Genomic DNA, 24723 nt, shown 5'->3' on the forward strand with positions numbered 1-24723 from the left:
GCATATAAACAAAAAAAAAACACGTAAATTCCAAGATAAGTTTCTTTGCTTAAAACTACTCAGAAAAATTAAAATAAAATTCTTTTTTTAACAAAAAATAAACTATAATATTTTGTGGGCGCACTCTGTGCAAGAGAACACGTGACTTTAACGTGTAGCTAGTTTTTTACAATGAGGTTTTTACATTAGCAAGAACAAAAAGTGAGAAAAAACTTATCACTTTAAGCACGAAGGAACAACAAATTCACAGGAAATATTGGAAGCCGTCTGACGAATGCAAACCCCACAGGACAAATGCAACAAAATTCACAATTATCCATATTTGTGCTAGCCAAAATTGTTAATTGCCACCCAAAAACGGTTTCCATTTTCAGCGGGAATTTCTTTTGACGTAAGCATCAGTGTTGCCAGATTGGGGGATATTTATTCAGTCGAAAAAAGATTCATCAATCAATGGTTCACCAAATTTTAGTAGGAGCTTATATTTGTTATTTACAGAAATATATTGTATCAATAAAATCTAAAAATTAAAATTGATTATATTTATTTAAAACTGCATTTGACATTTTAATAAAGTTTGGTTTGGCACCCCTGCCAAGCATCCAAAATGGCCAACAACCGAGAATGTTAGGTTACGTTTTTATTTTGTTTAAAACAACTTTATCAACAACATTAGTTTATTACTTTTTATATTTTACCTCTCGTTGTTAAGCATAAAGTGCACACTCTACAACAATGAAGTTCAGCAAGGCCCAAATCGCCGCTTTAGTTTTAGGTAAGCCGCGCTTGGCGGGATAATTGTTTACCTACTAGAACTTTTCCCCCCAGGTTATTTGCGTCGCGAAAAACTCTCTGACGCCGTCGACGCCTTCCTCAACTCCTGCTCGTACCTCCACGAAAGCGACGAAAAAATCAAAATGGGGAAATACTTCGTGACGCGAGTCGGGGGCTTGACTCTGGTCGACTATCTCGAGGAGTACAGCGAGATCTACGCCATCGGTATGCCCCCAAAGTGGCTTTCCCGTAATTAAAATATCGGTTTTAGTGCAAGCCCGGATTGAAGAAACCGACTGCTACGAGCGCTACGATAGACCCACTCTAGTCCAGCAGCTTTTATTTTTACTAGATCAGGAGCAACCCAACTTGGCTACGTCAACACCGGTCATGAGTGCCCCCTGCGAACTGGAAGCCACCCCAGCGCACGAACTACCCGGGAATAGTTCAATCGACAGTGACGGCTCACTACCAAAGACCCCAAAAAAACGCAACCCCAAAAACAAGTGCAAAGAAAAAGAAGACGTGGTGGAGTTGGAAGTGCTGACGCAATCGTTATTGGAAAAGCACGAGTTGCATGAAAAAATCGCCGAAACTATTAACACCGTGATGAACACCCCCGAAGTCGCCAAACCCGTAACGGACGAGCACATCAGCGCAGGCGCCTCCAAGGAGCTAGATGCCGTTATTAAAACCGTGATACAGAGGACGGAGGAGGACCCCCTTTACAACAAACTGATCGACGAAATTATCGGCCAGAATTTTTGTAAGTGGAGCCCTTTTAGTGTGAGTAAGTGTGATAGAGACCAGTTTTGCAGGTCCAACGAATTGCGAGAATCAAAAGAAGTCTGTACCATGCAGGTAATTTTTTTTTTTTCACCTTGGTTGGTCTAGCAAGCCATGATTACCGTAATTTGACGCTACTTTTGACATTTACTTGTCAACTGATTACTGAAACCAGGACGCGTTGCCAACTTAATTTGTTTAACGTTAATAAATTTCAATTTTTAGTTTTATTTAATTAAAATGATTATTGTTAATTGAATTTGAAAAAGTCAGTGATTTGTGTGAGCATGATTAGCACCCCCACCACGAGCCTCACCGTGGACGACCCTCCCGCCCCCACCCCTCCGAGCGACCCAATGGACGACCACAACAACGACGCCATTCGCTCCATAATCGAGGCGGCCCAAAACACAGACCCGCCTCCCGCGCCGCCTCAGCCCGAAAGCGCCGCCCCTTCCAAAACCGAATCTCAGCCCAACGGCGAGGTGTACGTGTTCGACGGGAACCTCGACACGTACTTGAAAACGTCGGGGGTGACCAACACGATCAACTCCAATCCTGTGTTTTTCAACCCCGGGGGGCTGATCGTGGTGCCGCCCCCGGACCCCACCAAACAGTTCTACATCGTTAATAATCAACCGTTGATAAAAATGAACGTGCCGACGGTGGTCACTGAGAAAGAACTCATGTCGATGCCTACGGTGATCGTGAGCGACGAGAATCCGTCGTGCGCGAAGCGCACGAAAAGCAAAACGAAGGGGGAAGATGGGGCGGCGAAGAGTAAGGTGACGGAAGGGTTACTGGTGCCGTCCCCGCGCGATAACGTCGTGGTTACCAGGCAGGCGTCGCACGTGCGGAATCTCGACTTTTCCACACCGAGTTCCAGGAACGAGGGGGCGAAGCCGAAGAAGAAGCAGTCGTGGGACGAGGATCTGCGGATGTTGGTTGGTGTGTAATGTACTGTGTACAGTTTTCTCAGTTTGGTAGCTTGTAGTTGGAAAGTTCACACAAATGTTGAACTGGAACCAACTACAAAGTATCAATTTATAATCAATTTGTGTGTACTATATGAATGCAAAATTACGATGTAACAGGTGGTTGTAAGGATAAGAGCCCCTTGAAAAAAAAGCGCCCCACAACCGCCAAAAAGAAGCCGAAAAAGCCGGACGACAAACCCCCTCTGGACGAAAAAGTCGATGATCCCGAAAACCTGTCTTTACTAACTCCGGTTAAAGACGCCGTTCCTAAGACTCCGGGTGCTCCGGATGCTGCCGCGGACACGTCTAACCTCCACTGCACCCCGTTTACGGCAGTCCTCGAGGAGCAGCTGCAAGGTGTTGATATAAACTCGCTCCCCACCCCTAATATCCCGATCACTCCTGGCTTCACCCTGACTCCGGGGGAGGTGTTAGGACCCAACCAGAGATTGACCGACTACTCCACCTCCAGTTCCTACTACCAACCCTCCGACTCTGAGCAAAAAACGATGACCGACCTCATCGAGGAAAGCAAACAACTCGACACCCTCTCCCCCACCAAACCCAACATAAGCATTCTCAGTAACGTGGTCATAGAAAAAAGCAAAAACAACGGGATCGGAAAGAAGAATTTGAGTTTGATTAAGCGGACGTTGTCGTCGAGTTCGAGCGAGTCCGAGTCGGATTTGGAGACGACGGCTGAAAGCACGAACAAGACGGTGATTTGTAAGAAAAACCACACGACGGCGATTAAAGATATTATTAGCAATGTGGAGGTTAAGAGTACTCTGGACGAGGAAACGCGCAAGAAAAATCTTCTCTCTCAATTGGAAGAAAAGAGGCAGAGGACGATACAGAAAATCAAGAACCCGGAAGAGCCGAAGAAGGCGGCGAGAGGGCGAAAGAAGACTGAGAAGACTCCGAAAACGCCGAAAGCGACGAAGAGGAAAGCGAAGAAGAAGGTGGTGAGTACGGAGGAGAACACGGATGAGGAAGCGCAGAAGTTGGTGACGAATTTGGCGGAAAGAGGGATTCATTTGGTGCATAACAAGACGCCGAAGAAGACGGAGGTGAAGGAAAGCGAGACACAGGAGAACGAAAGTGAGGAGACTTTTGACACGAGAACTTACGAGGATGAGGAAATCGTGGAACATAATAGTAAATGGAAAAAGAGGAGCTTTAAAAGCTACGATTTCACGCTTTCAACGAAGAGCATGTCTGCGAATGTGTTCATAGAAGAGTTGAATACGGAAATGACGAGGACTATGAAATGGGGCGATATCGAGTGCGTTTTTGATTCCACGAGAGTGCCGTCTCCAGTTAAGGACACTTCAGCGGAAATGGACGAACTGATGGACTACTGCATAGTTGGTAGTGTTAGGGAAGAATCTCCAGATATGAGCGAAGCGAAAGGGTAAGGTGGACACTATTTGGTGTGAGCAAGGGGTGATGATGATGTTTTAGGGGGAAGAAACGGAAGTCGAAGTTCGATGACGACGACAGGAATAAGGATAAGAGGAACAAAACGTTCGAAAATCTTCTCAAAAATATTGACGTGGACGATTTTCTTAATAAAGTACACGGAGAATAGAGTTTAAATTGTGTAAATAGCATTGTAAATTTTTAATTTTTTTCTGTTTCTGTTGTAAATAAAGATATTTTTATTTATTGTGGGGTTTTTAGTTTCAAGCGGTTTGAAAATGCCGCCAAGCACTTCACGACCAATGAGGATCGGCTACGTGGAAATGGCGGATTATATAAAGTTTTAGATTTAATTATATAAATCAAAAAACTCGACACTCAAAAAAGGGGGAATGAAACACTGAAAATTTCAAAAGCTGAAAATTTGGAAAAACGAAACGAAAGTCGGAAAATTTAAAAGAGAAAAATCAAAATAATAAAAAAAGAAATTAAACATTGAAAAAAAGACGACAAATTGAGGAAACGAAAAATCTAAAATCAAGAAATGAAAAATTGAAACATTCAAGGGAAGAAATTCAAAAATGGAGTCGAAAAATGAGAAATGAAAATTTGGAAAATCAAAAAAATATTTAATTAAAAATTGGGACATTCAAAAGACTTCAAAATTAGAAATCGACAATTTATAAAATTGAAAAATCAAAAAAGAAGAAATGAAACATTGAAATATTCAAAAGACGGGAAATTGAGGAAGCGAAAAATCGAAAAATTAAAGAAAATAACGAAAAATTGAAAAACTCAAAAGATGAAAAACTGAAAAATCCGAAAAAAGAAGAAATTAAATTTTGCAAAATCGAAAAAATATGTGATTAAAAATGAAAAATTCAAAAGAGATGAAAAATCGAGAATCTGAAAAAATTGAAAAATCGACAAATTCAAGAAGAAAAGTTGAAGAAATGGAAAATCGAAAAAAGAAGAAATGAAAATTTCAAATGACGAGAAATTGAAGAAATGAAAAATCGAAATATTGTAAAGATGAGAAATCAAAATATTAAAAATCGAAAACTGGAAACTCGAGAAAAAGACAAAATGAAACACTGAAAAATTAAAAAGACGAAAAATTGGGAAAATGAAACGAGAATAGGAAAGTTCGAAACAATAAATTGAAGAAACGAAAAATTCCAAACTGAAAAGATGAATAATCAATATATTAAAAATCAAAATTAAAACATTCAAATGACGTGAAATTGAAGAAACGAAAAATCGAAAAACTGGAAATTTTTCGAGAAGACAAAAAAATTTAACTTCAAAACATGAAAAATTGAAAAATCCGAAGGATAAAAAATTGAAGAAACGATAAATCTAAAAACAAAAGATTAAAAATCGACAAGCTGGAAAATTGAAACATTCAAAGAATGAGAAATTGCGAAACGAAAATTTGAAAAATTGAAAAAATATTTAATCAAGACGAAAAATCTAAAAACTACAAATCTCGAAAATTTGAAAAATTGAAATATTAAAAAAGAAGAAATGAAACATTGAAATATTCAAAAGACGAGAAATTGAGGAAACGAAAAATCGAAAACTCAATAAATGAAAAATTGAGAAATCGGAAAAAAGAATAAATGAAAATTTGAAAAATCAAAAAAAAAATTAAATGAAAAAATTCAAAATTCAAAACACATCAAAAAACAAGAATCTGGAAATTTAAAAAAACCGAAAAAAGGAAAAGTGAAAAATTGAAAAATATAAATGACGAGAAAGTGAAGAAACGGAAAATCGGAAGACTCAAAACATGAAAAATAAAAAACAATCGAAAAATTGGAAACTCGAAAAAAAGAAGAAATGGCAGATTGAAACCCCGGAAATAAGAAATGAAAAACGAAAAAATCGGAAAAAGAAGAAATGAAACGAGAATCCGAAAAATCTAAAAAATCAAAAATTGAAGAAACGATAAATTCAAAAACTCAAAAAATGAAAATCGACAACCCGGAAAAGTGAACAATTGAAAAAAGAAGAAATGAAATATTGAAAAATTCAAGATGAAAAATTGAAAAGTTCAGAAGATGGAAATCGAGAATCCCAAACATAAAAGAAAAGAAATGAAGATCAAAATATTGGATTAAACGGAAAATCGAAAAAGTCGATGATCCCGAAAACCTGTCTTTACTACCTCCGGTTAAAGACGCCGTTCCTAAGACTCCGGGTGCTCCGGATGCTGCCGCGGACACGTCTAACCTCCACTGCACCTCGTTTACGGCAGTCCTGGAGGAGCAGCTGCAAGGTGTTGATATAAACTCACCCTCTCCCCCACCAAACCCAACATAAGCATTCTAAGTAACGTGGTCATAGAAAAAAGCAAGAACAACGGGATTGGAAAGAAGAATTTGAGTTTGATTAAGCGGACGTTGTCGTCGAGTTCGAGCGAGTCCGAGTCGGATTTGGAGACGACGGCTGAAAGCACGAACAAGACGGTGATTTGTAAGAAAAACCACACGACGGCGATTAAAGATATTATTAGTAATGTGGAGGTTAAGAGTATTCTGGACGAGCAAACGCGCAAGAAGAATATTCTCTCTCAGTTGGAAGAAAAGAGGCAGAGGACGATACAGAAAATCAAGAACCCGGAAGAGCCGAAGAAGGCGGCGAGAGGGCGAAAGAAGACTGAGAAGACTCCGAAAACGCCGAAAGCGACGAAGAGGAAAGCGAAGAAGAAGGTGGTGAGTACGGACGAGGAAGCGCAGAAGTTGGTGACGAATTTGGCGGAAGGAGGGATTCATTTGGTGCATAACAAGACGCCGAAGAAGACGGAGGTGAAGGAAAGCGAGACACAGGAGAACGAAAGTGAGGAGACTTTTGACACGAGAACTTACGAGGATGAGGAAATCGTGGAACATAATAGTAAATGGAAAGAGAGGAGCTTTAAAAGCTACGATTTTACGCTTTCAACGAAGAGCATGTCTGCGAATGTGTTCATAGAAGAGTTGAATACGGAAATGACGAGGACTATGAAATGGGGCGACATCGAGTGCGTTTTTGATTCCACAAGGGTGCCGTCTCCAGTTAAGGACACTTCAGCGGAAATGGACGAACTGATGGACTACTGCATAGTTGGTAGTGTTAGGGAAGAATCTCCAGATATGAGCGAAGCGAAAGGGTAAGGTGGACACTATTTGGTGTGAGCAAGGGATGATGATGCTGATGTTTTAGGGGGAAGAAACGGAAGTCGAAGTTCGATGACGACGACAGGAATAAGGATAAGAGGAACAAAACGTTCGAAAATCTTCTCAAAAATATTGACGTGGACGATTTTCTTAATAAAGTACACGGAGAATAGAGTTTAAATTGTGTAAATAGCATTGTAAATTTTTAATTTTTTTCTGTTTCTGTTGTAAATAAAGATATTTTTATTTATTGTGGGGTTTTTGGTTTCAAGCGGTTTGAAAATGCCGCCAAGCACGTCACGACCAATGAGAATCGGCTACGTGGAAGTGGCGGATTATATAAAGTTTTAGATTTTTACTTTTTTCGATTTTTCACTTTTTAAGTTTGTAAACTTTCGATATTTGCACATAATGGTACCATTTTTCGGTTTTTCGAAAAAAAGAAAAATTAAAAGATCGAAATAAGAAGAAATAGAATATTAAAAAATTGAAAAAATGAAAAATTAAAACATTCAAAGGACGAGAAATTGAGGAAACGAAAAACTCAAAAGTTGAAAAATCGAGAATCTGGAAAATTGAAAATTCCAAAAATTGGAAGGGGGAATGAAACACTGAAAATTTCGAAAAAGGAAAAATTAGAAAAACGAAACGAGAATCGAAAAATTTAAAAACTCATAAGCAGAAAAATTAACAATTTAAAAATCGAAGTTAAAAAAACTTCAAATGACGACAAATTGAAGAAATGAAAAATCGAAAAACTGGAAATTCGAAAAAAGATATAAAAAAAAAAGAAATTAACATTCAAAAGAATCGAAAAAAAAATGAAAAGTAAAAGGACGAGAAATCGAACAATTGAAAAATAAAAAAAGTCGAAACCCAAAAACGGGGGAATAAAACACTGAAAATTTCGAAAGAGGAAAGATTGGAAAAACGAAACGAGAATTGGAAAATGCAAAACTCAAAAGATGAAAAATTGACATACTAAAAATCGAAAACAAAAAGTTAAAAAATTCAAATGACGAGAAATTTACGAAATAAAAATCGAGAAACTGGAAATTCGAAAAAAGCAGAAATTAAAAACTGAAGAATCGGAAAAGAAAAAATGAAACATTCAAAAGACGAAAAAATGAGGAAATGGATAATCGAAAAAAAAAATAGAAATGAAAATTTGAAACATCTAAAGATTAGAAATCGAAAATTAAAAAAGAAAAAATCAAACATTGAAAAATACGACGAAAAATTGAAGAAACGAAAAATCTAAAAACAAGATGGAAAATTGAAAAATTGAAAAAAGAAGAAATGAAAAATTGAAACATTCGAGGGATTAGAAAATGAAACTCAAAAGATGGAAATTCGAAAAAAGAAGAAATGAACATTAGGAAAGTCGAAAAAATATTTAATTAAAAATCGAGAACCTCGAAAGACTAATAAAAATTAGAAATCAAAAATTTGGAAAATTAAAAAATCAAAAAGGAAGAAACGAAACATTGAAATATTCAAAATGCGAAAATTTGGAGAAATGAAACAAAAAATGGACAAAAGACGAAATGAAAATTTCAAAAGAAGAAAATTTCAATTTGAAGAAATGAAAAATCGAAAAATTCTAAAGATGTAAAATGAAAGTATTAAAAATCGAAAGCTGGAAACTAGAGAAAGAGAAAAAATTAAACACTTGGAAAATTCAAAAGACGAGAAATTGGTGAAATGAAACGAGAAACGAAAAATTCGAAAACTCAAAAAAATATCAAAATATTAAAAATCCAAAAAAGAAATGGAAATTGGAACATTCCGAGAAATTGAAGAAACGAAAATATTGAGGAAATGAAAAACTCAAAAAAGAAAAATCAAAATATTAAAAATCGAAAAAAGAAGAAATTAAAAACTGAAACATTCAAAGAATGAGAAATTGAAGAAACGGAAAATCGAAAAACTGGGAACTTAACAAAAGAATTGAAAAATTGGAAAGTTAAAATCTTCAAATGACGACAAACTGAAGAAATGAAAAATCGAAAAACTGGAAATTCGAAAAAAGAAATCAAAAATTGAAGATCGGAAAAGAAGTTTAATTTCTTCTTTTCCGATTCTTCAAAAGAATCGAAAAGAAAGAGAAATGAAAAGTTAAAAGAACGAGAATTCGAACAATTGAAAAATAAAAAAAGTCGAAACCCAAAAAGGGGGAATAAAACACTGAAAATTTCGAAAAAGGAAAGATTGGAAAAACGAAACGAGAATCGGAAAATTCAAAAACTCAAAAGATGAAAAATTAACATGTTAAAAATCGAAAAAAGGAGAAATCAGGAAAAGAAGAAATAAAACATTCACAATTCAAAAGACGAAAAATCAAAGAAATGGAAAATTGAATAAAAAGAAATGAAAAATTGAAAGGACGAGAAATTGAATAAATTAAAAATCGAAAAAGTCAAATGATGAAAAATAAAAAAGTCGAAACTCAAAAAAAGGGGAATGAAACACTGAAAATTTCAAAAGACGAAAAATTGGAGGAATGGAAAACAGACGAAATGAAAATTTCAAAAGACGAGTAATTGAAGAAATGAAAAATTGAAAAATTCAAAAGATGTGAAATGAAAATATTAAAAATCGAAAGCTGGAAACTAGAGAAAGAGGAAAAATTAAACACTTGGAAAATTCAAACGACGAGAAACTGGTGAAATGAAACGAGAATAGGAAAATTCGAAAAAATAATAGATTGAAGAAACCAAAAATTCGAAAACTCAAAAAATGAAAAATCAAAATATTAAACATCCAAAAAAGAAATGAAAAATTAAAACATTCGAAGAAATTGAAGAAACGAAAAATCGAGAAACAAAAAATGGAAAATGAAAATATGTACTAAAAATCGAAAACTGGAAACTTGACAAAAGGAGAAATGAAAAATTCAAAGGACAAAAAACAAAACGAAAAATCGAAAATTTCAGAAGTTGACAAATTGAAAAGTCAAAAAAAATGAAAAATTCAAAAGACATGAACAATCGAGAATCTGGAAAATTGAAAAACGAAAAATTCGAGAAAAAAATTGGAGAAATGGAAAATTGGAAAAAGATGAAATGATAATTTTAAAGGACGAGAAATTAAAAATTGAAATATTCAAAGAATGAAAAATTGAAGAAACGGAAAATCGAAACACTCAAAAGATGGAAAATAAAAATAGTAAAAATCGAAAAACTGGGAACTTGACAAAAGAATTGAAAAATTGAAACATTCAAGGGAAGAGAAATTGAAAGATGAAAAACTGAAAAATCGGAAAAAAGAAGAAATGAAAATCTAAAAAATCAAAAAAAGTTTAATGAAAAATTCAAGACATGAAAAATCGAGAATCTGAAAAATTGAAAAATCCAAAAATTTTAGAAGAAAAATTGAAGAAATGGAAAATCGAAACACTCAAAAGATTAAAAATCAAAAAACTCGACACTCAAAAAAGGGGGAATGAAACACTGAAAATTTCAAAAGCTGAAAATTGGGAAAAACGAAACGAGATTCGGAAAATTTAAAAGAGAAAAATCAAAATAATAAAAAAAGAAATTAAACATTTAAAAAAGACGACAAATTGAGGAAACGAAAAATCTAAAAACAAGAAATGAAAAATTGAAACATTCAAGGGAAGAAACTCAAAAATGGAAAGCCGAAAAAAGAAGAAATGAAAATTTGGAAAATCAAAAAATTATTTAATCAAAAATTGAGAAGTTCAAACGACTTCAAAATTAGAAATCGAAAATTTGTAAAATTGAAAAAATCAAAAAAGATGAAATGAAATATTCGAAAGACCAGAAATTCAGGAAGCGAAAAATCGAAAAATTAAAGAAAATGAAGAAAAATCGAAAAACTCAAAGATGAAAAACTGAAAAATCCGAAAAAAGAAGAAATGAAAATTTGCAAAATCTAAACAATATGTAATTAAAAATGAAAAATTCAAAAGAGATGAAAAATCGAGAATCTGAAAAATTGAAAAATCGACACATTGAAGAACAAAAATTGAAGAAATAAAAAATCAAAAAAAGAAGAAATGAAAATTTCAAAGAACGAGAAATTGAAGAAATGAAAAATCGAAAATTTCAAAAGATGAGAAATCAAAATATTAAAAATCGAAAACTGGAAACTCGAGAAAAAGGCAAAATGGAACACTGAAAAATTAAAAAAACGAAAAATTGGGAAAATGAAACGAAAATAGGAAAATTCGAAACAATAATAAATTGAAGAAACGAAAAATTCCAAACTGAAAAGATGAAAAATCAAAATATTAAAAATCAAAAGAAGGAGAAATCAAAATTAAAACATTCAAATGACGAGAAATTGCAGAAATGAAAAATCGAAAAACTGAAAATTCGAAAAATAGAAGAAAAATTCAAGAAGACAAAAAATTTTAAATTCAAAAAATGAAAAATTGAAAAATCCGAAGGATAAAAAATTGAAGAAACGATAAATCTAAAAACAAAAGATTAAAAATCGACAAGCTGGAAAATTGAAAAATTGAAACATTCAAAGAATGAGAAATTGAAGAAGCGAAAATTTGAAAAATTGAAAAATCTAAAAACTACAAATATCGAAAATTTGGAAAATTGAAATATCAAAAAAGAAGAAATGAAACATTGAAATATTCAAAAGACGAGAAATTGAGGAAACGAAAGATCGAAAACTCAGTAGATCAAAAATTGAGAAATTGGAAAAAAGAATAAATGAAAATTTGAAAAATCAAAAAAAAATTAAATGAAAAAATTCAAAATTCGAAACACATGAGAAAACGAGAATCTGGAAATTTAAAAAAATCGAAAAAAGGAGAAATGAAAAATTGAAAAATATAAATGACGAGAAAGTGAAGAAACGGAAAATCGGAAGACTCAAAACATGAGAAATAAAAAACAATCGAAAACTTGGAAACTCGAAAAAAAGAAGAAATGGCAGATTGAAACCCCGGAAATAAGAAATGAAAAACGAAAGAATCGGAAAAAGAAGAAATGAAACAAGAGTCTGAAAAATCTAAAAAATCAATAATTGAAGAAACTATAAATCCAAAAACTCAAAAAATGAAAATCGACAATCCGGAAAAGTGAAAAATTTAAAAAAGAAGAAATGAAATATTGGAAAATTCAAGAGGAAAAATTGAAAAGTTCAGATGGAAATCGAGAATCCCAATCATAAAAGAAAAGAAATGAAGATCAAAATATTGAATTAAACGGAAAATCGAAAAAAACAAAACTGCAAAGATCGTAAAATTTATTCAGAAAAATCGAAACCAATTAACCAACTATGTATTACAATTAAGATGAGTGACAGTCAAATTAGTTTCTAAATCTGCAACAATAACATCTTCTTCAGCCAGAAACGTAACACTTTTCACAGCACTCACTTGCAAAAACCCATTTTCGCTAAATCTCCCTCGAACTTTATGCGAATCCAACCACACGAAAAGACTGACTCCACTAGCCCACACTCTCACTTCAAAATTCCTCCCCCCACCATCAGCCTCCTTAATTTCCAAAATTTCAACCCGCGTTTGCTCGAGGGCCGAAAACCGCAAAGAAGTCGGCAAAATGAAGTTGTGCGGTGCTACGACTTCACGTCCTCTTCGAAGCGTGAGGTACAAAAAGCAGTCCGTCCTTGAGCAACCGAGAGACTTGTCGAGGCCACCTTCAAGGACACACACCGGGTTTCCGTACGCCTGTCGTGAATTATTACTATTATTATTATTATTATTAACTAAATGTGAAGCACTAACCAAGGACACGTTTATCGTCGTAGACGAAACAGGAACGAATGAAGTCCATCGGAAGACCGAGATCTCGGCGGCTGCCGCCCCAGTTTCGTTCAACCACTGGACATCTTCAGTCACCACGTATACGTATACTTTGTCGTTATCCACATATCCCGTTATTATGGTAGAAGCAAAAAAGTCTTTAGCGTAGTAGTGCAACATTTTCCACTTGCCCGTGAAATCTGGTCAAATAGTAATAATAATAATAATAATAATAAATGATCAATGGGGCTCACCTATGGACGACCATGTGGGTGCCACCCATACGTCGTTCAGTGACCAGAAGATCACCCCCATGGTGTTACCCAACCCTTGGGCGTTGACCCTCTTCATGTAAGTACGATAGTACTCCACCGCACACTTGATCGACACCGCTTGATTAATCTGAGAACAGAAAATAAATCGTTCGAAGTAATCTCCACCCCAGGTTTTAAGATCGAAATGATAATTTAGCAGTTGTTTGATTAGTAACGTTCCGAACACTTGGTGCTGCCTGTAATATACCAAAAAACTGTCAGGATGTAACTCTGTTACGGAGTCAGTGACAGTTCGCCAAGCGTCCATATCGGGAAAGGACTGATACCCAAGTTCTAGCAGGAACCGCGACAGAGGGTAGCTCCCAGTTTGAAAACTGTTCGAACCATAGTAATTATAGAAGTGGACTGAAACTCTCATGAAGACACTTTTTTCATCATTAATTTTAAAATTAAATTTACTTGTACCAAAAGCTGGATCTAGTGGGTCAAGAGAAAAGTCAGACTCGCCACCGTTGGTAGGACTGGTTGTCACATACAACGTATTTTTAGCCAACTTAAATAACTCGGAACGTATGGTGTTAATAAAGAGCCGAACGTAGTCTTTCTTGTATCTATCTTCATTCTTCTTCGTCCCCCACCAGTTTTTGGCAAAGGCTAGCTCATTTTCGCTATTGCCGGCCCAAATGACCACACTAGCGTGACCATGTAGACGTTTAACTTGATGACGGACTTCGTTCCTCACGTTACTTCAAACAACGGTAAAAAGAGTCAAAATTTTTGGGTGGTACTTACTCCAGGTACTCCGGATGAGTAGGGTATGTGGAGAAGGCAAACATGAAGTCTTGCCAGATTAATATCCCTAGTTCGTCTGCCCGTTCGTAGAAGTAGTCAGGTTGGTAGAACCCAGTTCCACTGACTCGTAGCATGTTCATGTTGCAAATGTGAGAGCTTTCTAGTAATTTTGAGAGAACGGTAGGATCGTTGATTTTTTCCGGGAGGATGTGAGCAGGGACTAGATTAGCGCCCTTTGCGAATATTGGGAGGTTGTTCACTTTGAAGTAGAAGCTAAGACCGGAACCTAGGGTTTTGTGAGGTTAGATGAAAAATTGAGAAAATGAGTAATCTCAAAATTAAACAAATGAAAAATTGAAACAAAAAAAAGAAACGAAAAATTGGAGAAACGAAAAGTGTGACTTATGCTAACTTGTCTGATGTGCATTAATAAATTGTTATTACTATTGAATTGAAACATTGAAAAAAAGAAATGAAAAATCGAAAAATTGACTACTTCAAAACATGAATGACAAAAAAATGAAAACTGAGACGAAAAATTGATCGAAAAATTATTTTTCGATCAATTTTTCGAAAAATCGAGGATTTCAGTTTTCCGTTTTTTTTTTTAGAAAATCGAAAAATCGAGGATTTCAGTTTTCCGTTTTCCCAATTTTTCGAGTTTCAGATTCCCCAATTTTTCGATTTTTGATTTTCGAATCTGATTTTTCTTGGATTTTTTGAATCGAGAATCTAAAAATTCGAAACAAGAAAAATATTTGAAACAACGAAAAACTGAAAAATTCTAAAAATGAAAAATTGAAAAATTGGAGAATGAAAAAACGAGAAAAGAAGAAATAAAAAACTAAAAATTCAGAAGATGAAAAATCGAAAAATTGATTGATGGAACGAAAAACTGGAAATTCATAAGATGAAAAATCTAAAATTTAAAAAACACTGATGAAAAACTAAAATTTCACTAGATAAATAACGAAAAATTGAAAATCGAGAATTTAAAAAATCGAAAAAACGAGAAATGAAGAATTCAAACGGTGAAAATAGAAAAATTCGAGAAAAAAAATGAAAAATGCAAAAGGAGATCAAAAAATTAATTCTGAAAAATCGAACAATTCAAAAAATGAAAATTGAAAAATTGCAAATAGAGAATCTGACAAATCAAAGAGTTGAAGACAAAAAAAGCGAACTTTTCGAATTTTGGATTTTTCGAATTAATCGTCCAAAACTTAAAAAATCGAAAAATTCAAAAGAAGAAATCGAATAGTTGAAGAAAGGAAAAAACGAAGAAGAGGAGAAAATTTCGACTTTTCCACTATTCGATTTTGATTTTTGGATCTTTCGATTTATCAATTTTTGGATTTTTTGATTTTTCAGTTTCTCGATTTTGACTTTGCGATTTCTCGATGTTTCGACTCGACTTTTTGACTTTTTCATGGTTTTGGATTGTTTTAATTGATCATTGAGAACCTGAAAAATCGCAAAATTCAAAAAGTGAGAAATCAAATAGTTGAAACGAAAAATTGAAAAATACGAAGAGTGAAAATGGTTAATCTGAAAAATCGAAAAATTGAAGAAATGACAAAAGTGAAAAAAAGAAGAAATGAAAAACTGGATTATTCAATAGACGAAAAATCCAAAAATTAATTGAAAAATGAAAAATTGAAATATCTAAAGGATGAAAAACCGAAGAATTGAAAATCGAGGATCTGAAAAATCGACAAAAGAAGAAATGAAAAGTTGAAAAAATCAAAATACGAAAAATCGAAAAATTATGGATTGAACGAAAAATTAGCAATTTTGATTTCTCGATTTTTACACGTTTCCATTATTCGATTTTTGAATCTTTCGATTTATCAGTTTTAAGATTTTTGGACTTGATTTTTCCATTTCTCGGTTTTGTGGCATTACGATATCTCGACTTTTCGACTTTTTTATGGTTCCGGATTTTAATTAATCATTGCGAATTTGAAAAATTGAAAAATTCAAAAGTTGAAGAAAAGTCAAACAGTTGAAACGAAGAATCGAAAAATTCAAAGGGTGAAAAATGGAAAAATTGAAGAAATGACAAAGCGGGAAAAAGAAGAAATGAAGAACTGAAAAATTCAATAGATAAATAACGAAAAATTGAAAATCGAGAATTTAAAAAATTGAAAAAACAAGAAATAAAAAATGCAAACGGAGAAAAATAGAAAATTCAAGGAAAGAAAAAATTGAAAAATGCAAAAGATGAAAAATCAAAAAATGAATCATCGAAAATGAAGAACAATTTCAAAAATTCAAAAAAAATCGAACAGTTGAAGAAACGAAAAATTGAGGAAATGAAAAAGCGAAGAAGAGAATAATTGAAAAACTGAATGAAAACGGAAAACCCAAAAATTAATAGAAGAAAAGGAACGCAGAATTGAAAAATTCAAAAGCCGAAAAATCAAAAAATTAATTGAAGATTAAAAACTAAAACAATCAAAAGATGAAAAATCCAAGAATTGAAACTCGAGAACCCGAAAAAAGAAGAAATGAAAAGTTTTTTTGATTTTCCGACTGTTCGATTTTTGGATTTTTCGATTTTGACTACGATTTTTCGACTTTTCGACTTTTTCTGAAAAAGAGAATCTGAAAACTGAAAAAATTGAACCAAAGCGAAAAAAGAAGAAATGAAAAACTGCAAAATTCAAAAGACGAAAAATCGAAGAATTATTGAAAGAACGAAAAATTACAAAATTTGAAAGATGAAAAATTGGAGAAAATAATAAACTAAAGAAATAAAAAATTTAAAAGTTCGGACGAAAAAATTGAAGAAACAACGGATTCATAAACCACAAATATAGGAATGTGTTATTTCATAAAATTTAAGCAACGTGTAACATTCTAAGGTGACGTCATCACATTGTTGGTGGGGACGAGGGACATACACTACAAATTTAATAAGAATCGGTCCGGTACTAACAAATACTTTGTTAATAACGTTCTGAAAATATTTCGACAACCCCATAATGCACATTTACTCACCCACCGGTTCCTGAATTAACTTCACCGTCCTAAACCCAACTCTCACACTTTTAGAACTTATTTCGGCACCACTGTGGAAGGAAACTGACAGATTGTACAATTTTTGCTCGCCATAGCCACGTGGCCACCATTTCCGAACAACACCCTTAAGTTAATTAAGAATTAAATCGAAATCTTAAATATTTAGATAACTTTCCTACTTTTGGAAGTGCGAACGTAAAATCAATTCTAACTTCGTCACTTTCCGCCCTTGTGTCGACTACTACTACTTTGGTAATCGACGATGTGTCCAGATTAAGCTTGTACTTAAGTTTACCCGAAACGTTCTGTCTTTTCTTCGCACTTAAGTAGGTAGAGACTTGTAAAATCCACCCATTGGTTGTTTCTTCGTTGTCGACCACGAGATAACGTACCACGGATGAATTGAACGCTTCTAAGTACACGTCTTGCCTTAAAGTGTTGTGATTGGGTGCTTTAGCCACGCCCTTTATACAAAACTCCGCCTTTCAATACGTACCATATACCCATCGAGGGAAAAGCCGGCGCGTAATCCCAAGTAAACGATGCTTGCATTTTCCGCATCTGATTGACGTTGCACTCTCCATGGTACTTTACACTGGGTGGACACCCAAAAGGTAGAGGATAAGTTTGTCGCTCGGCCAAAATATTTCCAATTTTAACAGGGGACGCAAATCTAACCTCGACTTCATTGTAGCCAACCTGAAAAATAAAATTCCCAATTATTTATACACACACAAAATAATAGCACAATTGCCACCTGTAACAGCTGTTTTACGTCAAAGATATAACGCACGAACATATTTTCGCTCCTGCCGACTTCCATATCGTTGATAAGCACCCTGGCAAACGTATCCAAGCCCTCAAACACTATATTCGTGACAGCGTAGCTGCGTAAATTCTCGTCGACTGAAATAATGAAAAATATGAATGAAACGCGCATGAGGATGACTTGACTAACCCAAGAAGTTTCTTTTGTAGGTCCAGTCGGTTTTGGCGACCCATCTAGTTGCGGTGTCGTTTTTTCCATACAATATGTCGCCGATGATCCGGTTGTTCATTAGGTCGGTGTAAATGCCGCCCGGGACGGTTGCTGTAAGATTTACCAGACCTAAAATCGATTTAGTCGTTTGGTTGTTTTCGTTGAGGAGCCACTGGCCGCCTAAATTTTGGATTAGGGCTCCATCAACGGTGAAAATTTTCAACGATTTAAACACAATCCACCAAATAAGCATGATGGTTTAGTTGTTGGTTACTCTATACCTACTGTGGTGGTAACTAAAAAGCTAGACTTTAAATATTAATGGAGGCCAAACGTATACATTAACGTTTTTTATCAGAATTGTGTGGTCGTAAAATTAGATTTTTTCGTTCACGTTTGTGTTGTTTATTTCCTGTTTTCGTTTTTGCGGACGGAAGCAGGCAACCAACGATACGTTCATCGAATTGAAATTACTAAATGGAAACTTCAATTTTAACCGATTTTTGACTTTTCAATTTTTAATTGGAATTTTCAACATCTCGTTTCTTCGATTTTTCGAGCTTTACATTTTTTATGTTTCGATTTCTCGACTTTCGACTTTTCCACTTTTCCAACTGATTTTTGAATTTATCGAATCTTCGAATTTTCGTTTCTTCTATTTGTCGATTTTTCGAATTCTCAATTTTTGGACTTTTTTTTTGTTTTTAATATTTGAATTTTTCGATTTTTCGACTTTCGGTGTCCCAATTTTTCAACTTTTCGATGTATACATTTTTTGAGTACTTGGATTTTTCCATTTCCCGATTTTTCAACTTTTCGTTTTATATATTTTTCGATTTTTGGATTTTTTAATTTTTGAGTTTCTCGATTTTTCCAATTTTGGATTTTTGGATCTTTCGTGTTTTTTTTACTTTTCGATTTCTAGATTTCTCAATTTAGACTTTTCAATTTCTCGATGTTTCGGCTTGTAAGATTTCACGATTTTCCGACTTCCCGGTTTTTGACTTTTCCACTATTCGTTTTCTAAATTTTTCGATATTTGGATTTCTTTTATTTTTCAAGATTTTCGGATTTTTCCATATTTTTGGTTTTCATTTTTCGATGTTTGGATTGTTCGACTTTTCGATTTTTGGATTTCTCTTTTTTACTTCGTTTTTTCTATATTTGAATTTTTCGATTTTTCGTCTTTCCAGTTTACCAATTTTTCATCTTTTCGATATTTAGATGTTTTGATTACTCGAATTTTTTATTTTTCGGTTTTTCGATTTTTCGATTTTGTATTTTTGGACCTTTCATCTTCTTTTTTTTTATTTTTCAATTTTTGGATTTTTCGACTTTTCAGTTTCTAGATTTCCGAATTTCGACATTTCAATTTCTTGATGTTTCGTCTTTCAGATTTCTACGATTTTTTGATTTGTCGATTTTTGTATTTCTCTTTTTTTCCGATTTTTTGATTTGTCGATTGTTTAATGTTTCGATTTTTCAATTTTTGGATTATTCGATTTCCCGATTTTTCGAATTTGGATTTTTCTGTTCGTCGAATTTTCGAGTTTTGAATTTTCTGCTTTATCGATTTTTTGATTTTTCAAATGTTCAATTGTTTTTTTTTTTGACTGTAATTTCTCGGATTTTCGAGTTCCCGATTTTTAGATTTTAATTTTTCAAATTTTGGTCTTTTCGAATTTTCGAGTTTCGACTTTTCGTTCTTTCTATTTCTATTCTATTTATTTGTCTACTGCGATTTTTCGTTTACTTTCCATGTTTTCGATTTTTCGAGTTTTGGAATTTTCGAAATTTAAATTTTTGAAATTTTCGACTTTCTAATATTTCTCTTTTTTACGACCTTGATTGTAAGATTTTCCGATTTTTTTATTGTTCAATTTTTAGCTGATTTTTCGAACAATTCTTTTAATTTTCGACTTTCATTCTGGTTTTTTGATTTTTCGATTTTTGAATTTTTCGAGCCTCCAAATTTTCGATTTTTAAATTTTTTGATTTGGATTTTTGAGTTTTACGATTTTTGGATTGTACGTTTTTGTTTTTTTTTTTCGTTTTTTCGATTTTTCCTGTTTTCGATTTTTGATTTTTGGTTTTTTGGACATTTCGAATTTTCGAATGTTCGATTTTTAGATTTTTCTACGTTGTTTTTTCTATTTGTCGATTTTTTGACTAATCGATTTTTTAATTTTTGTGATTTTACGGTTTTTGAATTTTTGCATTCGAACGTTCGATTTCCCCATTTTCGACTTTTCGATTTTTCAGAGTTTCAAAGATTTTTCCATTTTTCAATTTTTGTTTTTTTTTCAAATTGTCAAATTTTCGATTTCCCGGTTTTTTAATTTTTGGATTTCTCGAGATATCGAGCAATGCTGCAATTTTTCGATTTTTAAATTTTTTGATATTTCCGACTTTTTGATTTGGATTTTTGAGTTTTTGTTTTTTCCGTTTTCGTTTTTTTGATTTTTGAATTTTTTGGGGGGCTTTTTCGGCTTAGTTTCAAAGATTTTTCCATTTTTCAATTTTTCGTTTTTTTTTTTCAAATTGTCAAATTTTCGATTTCCCGGTTTTTTAATTTGTGGATTTCTCGAGATATCGAGCAATGCTGCAATTTTTCGATTTTTAAATTTTTTGAGATTTCCGACTTTTTGAATTGGATTTTTGAGTTTTTGTTTTTTCCGTTTTCGTTTTTTTGATTTTTGAATTTTTCGGGGGCTTTTTCGGCTTATCGATTTTTGGACTTGGATTTTTCGATTTTTGGATTTTTGTATTCTTCCATTGTTACATTATTCCAACTTCTCGATTTTTTCGTTTCTCGATTTTTTTGATCATCCGACTTTTCGTGTTCTCAAGTTCTAGATTTTTCAATTTCTCAATTTTTGGGTTTTTCGCTTTGGATTTTCTAATTTTTTGATTTTTTAATTTTTCGATTTTTCGATCTGTCGAATGTTCGATTTTTCCGATTTTGATTTTTCATTTTCATCTTTCATTTTCGAATTTTGGATTTTCTGCTTTATCGATTTTGGATTTTTCACATTTTCGATTTTTTGATTTTTTTACTTCGATTTCTCAGATTTTCGAAATACCGCTTTTTGACTTTTTCATTTTTCGATTTTTGGTTTTTTCGATTTTTTCAGTTTCGACTTTTGGTTTTTTCGATTTGTCTACTGGGATTTTTCTATTTTTATTACATTTCTTTTCCAATTTTCGATTTTTCGATTGATAGGATTTTTCGACTTTTTGATTTTGGATTTTTTGACTTTTTGACTTTCCATTTTTTCGATTTTTCGAGTTTTGTATTTTTAGACTTATTTAGACTTTTTAATTTCTGGATGTGTTCAGAATTTCAGATTTCTCGATATTTCGACTTTGATTTCTCGATTTTTGGATATCTCTTTTTTACGACTTTGATTTTAGGATTTCTCGATTTTTCTAGTGTTCAATTGTTCGACTTTGATTTTTGAATTTTTCGACATAAATGGAAATCTCGATTTTTCAATTTTTGGATTTTGCCACTTCAACATTTCGAATTTTCGAGTTCTCGAATTTTTGATCTGTGGTTTCTTAGGTTTTTGAAAATTTCGATTTCTCCATTTTTTCTTTTTTTGACTTTTCGACTTCCGTTTATGAATTTCTCGATTTTTCGGCATTACGATTTCTCAATTTTCCGATTTCCTTATTTTTAGACTTTGTTATTTTTCGTTTTTGGTTTTTTCGACTTTCGAGTTCCGACTCTTCATTTTTTCGATTTTTGGACTTCTTTTCCACTTTTCTCGATTTTTAGATTTTTCAAATGTTCGACTTTTTGACTTATCGATTTCTCGAATTTTCGACTTGGATTTTTTCGATTTTCCAAAGTTTCGTTTTTTCGATTCCTCAATTTTTGTTTTTTTTTATTTTTCCATTATTGAATTCTTCGATTTTTCGACTGTTCGACTTATCAGTTTTTTAATTTTTGGATTTCTCGAGAGATATCGAGCAATTCTGCAAATTTTCGATTTTTAAATTTTTTGATATTTCGACTTTTTGATTTGGATTTTTGAGTTTTTGTTTTTTCCGTTTTCGTTTTTTTGATTTTTGCCATTTTCGATGTTTTGAATTTTTCAAGGGCTTTTTCGGCTTATCGATTTTTCAACTTGGATTTTTCGATTTTTTTGACATTTTTGATTTCTAGATTTTTCGATTTTTCCATTTTTAGAGTTTTCAATTTTCCATTTCCAGCTTCTTTAATTTAGCGATTTTACCACCCCCTTTGTTTTTCAAATTTTAGATTTTCTGCTTTATCGGTTTTTGATTTTTTAAATTTTTGATTTTTGTTTTTTCAAATTTTTGAGTATCAACTTTTGGTTTTTTCGATTTGTCTATTGCGATTTTTCTATTTTTACATTTCTTTTCTAATTTGCGATCTTTTGACTTTAAAAAGGAGAAAGATCGAAAGATTTCTTCTAAAAATGCTAGTAAAAAGTGAAAGATTCATGACAAAAAATTGCATCCGAAAATCTTTAGTAACAAGCGAAAGATTTATTCTGGAAATCTTGTGAAAACAAGGGGTAAGATTCCATCTGAAAAGGTTTAGTAAAAGGTAAAAGATTTTATCCGGAAATCTTTAGTAAAAAGCGAAAGATTTAGTCTGGAAATCTTTAGTAAAAGAGGTAAGATTCCATCTGAAAATCTTTAGTAAAAAGCGAGATTCCTTTCGAAAATATTCAGAAAAAGGCGAAAAATTAATTTCGAAAATCTGTAGTCAAAGGCGACATTTTCATTGTGAAATTTTTTACTGCAAGACGAAAAATTCAGTTCGAAAACTTAGTAAAAGACGAAAAACTCTTTAGTAAAACGCGAAAAATCGAAAGAATCAACCCTAAAATCTTTAGTAACAGGCGAAAGGAGCGATTCATTCCAAAAATCTTTAATAAAAAGCGAAAAATTGATTCCGAAATCTTCAGTAAAACGAAAAATTTCATCAGGAAGTTTTTGATTGAAGGAGAAAGATTAAATACAAGATTTTATTACAAATATTAAATTATTAATGTTTGAAAATATTAAAGTATAATATATCAAATATGAATTAAAAAAATCTCTACATGAATTTCTAAAGTAAAGTGTCATTAATAAAAAAGTTGAATGAATAATTATAGTGCTATAATTACTTAATTATTTTTGGAGATAAAGTAGGCAACTCAATATGTACACTAGAGCACAATCTTATATTTTTTTATTTATTATTAGTTTATTATTTCACTTTTCGCTTTGTTAGCATGATAAAAATCATTTTTTTCAGAACTAACGTGTGAATTATGATGTTTACCGACATTTTTACTAAGAATGGCTTTCAGGATAACACAAAGTATTCATTCCAAATATGTACAAAAAACCACGTAAATCAGTTATAGTTGCCAAGAAAAAGCAAAAAAACATGGTCTACTAAATTCTAAAAAGTCGTGAATATCTATGACATAAATGTTTACGCGTTATCGAAACAAAAATTGCATTTTTTTTGCCGAATTTCTGATAACTCGGAATTAATTAAGAATGATAACATTTGTTGTTGCATAACAACTGCGTCATGTATCAGCTATGATATATTTCTTACTTAAGTTCCAGTCAAAGTAAACACTGTTGCAGTTCAACATGTTGGCACGAAGTTCGCTTATTATTTTCCTTGCCACATTTGTTCTTCGTGTGTTATCCGAGAACACAACTTCGAAAATTAAAATCCGTTATTATGTAACCGAAAACAACCAAGGTGCCATTGTTGAAATAAATTCCGTAAATAAACTCGAGACTGAATCTAACGCTTCTCAGATTGTCGTAATCCACGTACTTGAAGGTTCGCTTCCTATTATTTACGCAAATGACTTCAAAGGTTTCCCACTTTTGAGGAATCTAGAGTTGCCGGGATGTGAAATCGAAGAAATTCAGCCTGGCGCATTTGGTGACAATGCTCTAGTGAGTATAGGACTTCCAAGAAACAAGATAACAACGATCGAAGACGGAGTTTTCTCAAACTTGACAGTCCAATACCTTGATTTGGGCCGTAATCTTATCGAAACAATCTCTCCACATGCTTTTGACAACATGCCACAATTAAAGTCTTTGGATTTGAACAACAACAAAATCCAAATTGTGCACCGAGAGTGGTTCAAATGGAATCCACAGCTTAGTATCAATTTAGCGTATAATCAGATCGAACATTTACCCAATGAGGTTTTCTACATTCAGAATGTGTCACGAATTGATAACGATCTGATTTTCGAACACTTGGTCCTGGCTGGTAACAAAATAGAAGAATGGAAGGCAGATTTTCTGAAGGGTGCGAGGGTTAGAAGTCTTGATATGTCAACGAATAAATTGCAGTGTTTGGAAGGAAACTACGCGAATTTATTTACTGCTCTCTTAACTGATATTGATGATAACCCATGGGACTGTGAATGTTTGTTGAAAATTGCTAAATGGGCCGTTGAGAATCAGAGAGATTCTAGAATACGCATGACGAACTCTGTCGAAATATGCAATTCCACTGGTCAGTTTCCTACTATGAGAACGTTGCCTTAATTTTACACAACATAAAATCATACCTGTAATTCATAATAAAGATTCTGGAGCAAAAATTTTGTATCATTTTGTACTTCTGCACGCAAAAGTATTGTAGGTATCCATCGAGGTTATTAGACTTCTCCGCCTCCTCTCTGCGGGTTTTCATCATCTCAAAACTAGATTGAATTTTTTGACAAAAAAATTAGATTCATCTCCATCAGCTTCCATTTATATTTTTGTTACTGTTACA

The 24723-nt window shown here is 33.1% G+C and overlaps 4 protein-coding genes across 4 annotated transcripts; 3 read left to right on the forward strand and 1 right to left on the reverse strand.

Annotated features, from left to right (window-relative positions):
* Positions 1–603: 603 nt before the first annotated feature.
* LOC135125450 (proteoglycan 4-like) lies at positions 604–4205 on the forward strand. Its single transcript, XM_064051086.1, has 7 exons — positions 604–775; positions 829–999; positions 1046–1540; positions 1593–1635; positions 1856–2508; positions 2655–3951; positions 4002–4205. The coding sequence occupies exons 1-7, from the start codon at positions 736–738 to the stop codon at positions 4126–4128; spliced, it is 2826 nt and encodes a 941-aa protein (XP_063907156.1). The 5' UTR covers positions 604–735; the 3' UTR covers positions 4129–4205.
* Positions 4206–4237: 32 nt separating this feature from the next.
* LOC135124862 (uncharacterized protein DDB_G0286299-like) lies at positions 4238–7293 on the forward strand. Its single transcript, XM_064050085.1, has 4 exons — positions 4238–4299; positions 6065–6240; positions 6309–7113; positions 7167–7293. Exons 1-4 carry the CDS (start codon positions 4238–4240, stop codon positions 7291–7293), a joined length of 1170 nt encoding a protein of 389 aa, XP_063906155.1.
* A 5046-nt stretch (positions 7294–12339) lies between these two features.
* On the reverse strand, positions 12340–18215 carry LOC135124898 (beta-mannosidase-like). Its single transcript, XM_064050116.1, has 10 exons — positions 17919–18215; positions 17718–17866; positions 17457–17659; positions 17140–17389; positions 16940–17084; positions 13937–14222; positions 13604–13890; positions 13124–13549; positions 12852–13069; positions 12340–12794 (listed from the first exon to the last, which is right to left on the reverse strand). Exons 1-10 carry the CDS (start codon positions 18190–18192, stop codon positions 12381–12383), a joined length of 2652 nt encoding a protein of 883 aa, XP_063906186.1. The 5' UTR covers positions 18193–18215; the 3' UTR covers positions 12340–12380.
* A 5309-nt stretch (positions 18216–23524) lies between these two features.
* LOC135124899 (SLIT and NTRK-like protein 6) lies at positions 23525–24547 on the forward strand. The gene has a single exon (XM_064050117.1). The coding sequence runs from the start codon at positions 23568–23570 to the stop codon at positions 24489–24491; it is 924 nt and encodes a 307-aa protein (XP_063906187.1). The 5' UTR covers positions 23525–23567; the 3' UTR covers positions 24492–24547.
* The last annotated feature ends 176 nt before the right edge of the window (positions 24548–24723 follow it).

This window comes from Zophobas morio, unplaced genomic scaffold (assembly GCF_036711695.1).
Source record: "Zophobas morio isolate AGI-343-1 ecotype UQ-CSIRO unplaced genomic scaffold, CSIRO_AGI_Zmor_V1 ptg000008l, whole genome shotgun sequence".
In the NCBI taxonomy this organism is placed as follows: Eukaryota; Metazoa; Arthropoda; class Insecta; order Coleoptera; family Tenebrionidae; genus Zophobas; species Zophobas morio.

What these genes read in the sequence shown, in the direction of transcription:
- LOC135124862 (XM_064050085.1), top strand. Translation starts at nt 4,238, where the DNA reads ATGCCGCCAAGCACTTCACGACCAATGAGGATCGGCTACGTGGAAATG. An exon ending in GAAATGGCGGATTATATAAA is followed by an intron (nt 4,300 to 6,064) that starts GTTTTAGATTTA and finishes AAAGAAATGAAG; the next exon opens with ATCAAAATATTGGATTAAAC. An exon ending in CCTGGAGGAGCAGCTGCAAG is followed by an intron (nt 6,241 to 6,308) that starts GTGTTGATATAA and finishes ACGTGGTCATAG; the next exon opens with AAAAAAGCAAGAACAACGGG.
- LOC135124898 (XM_064050116.1), bottom strand. Translation starts at nt 18,192, where the DNA reads ATGCTTATTTGGTGGATTGTGTTTAAATCGTTGAAAATTTTCACCGTT. An exon ending in TTTCCCTCGATGGGTATATG is followed by an intron (nt 17,390 to 17,456) that starts GTACGTATTGAA and finishes CAACACTTTAAG; the next exon opens with GCAAGACGTGTACTTAGAAG. An exon ending in ACCCACATGGTCGTCCATAG is followed by an intron (nt 13,070 to 13,123) that starts GTGAGCCCCATT and finishes CTATTTGACCAG; the next exon opens with ATTTCACGGGCAAGTGGAAA.
- LOC135125450 (XM_064051086.1), top strand. Translation starts at nt 736, where the DNA reads ATGAAGTTCAGCAAGGCCCAAATCGCCGCTTTAGTTTTAG. An exon ending in CAGCGAGATCTACGCCATCG is followed by an intron (nt 1,000 to 1,045) that starts GTATGCCCCCAA and finishes TATCGGTTTTAG; the next exon opens with TGCAAGCCCGGATTGAAGAA. An exon ending in GGATCTGCGGATGTTGGTTG is followed by an intron (nt 2,509 to 2,654) that starts GTGTGTAATGTA and finishes ACGATGTAACAG; the next exon opens with GTGGTTGTAAGGATAAGAGC.
- LOC135124899 (XM_064050117.1), top strand. Translation starts at nt 23,568, where the DNA reads ATGTTGGCACGAAGTTCGCTTATTATTTTCCTTGCCACATTTGTTCTT.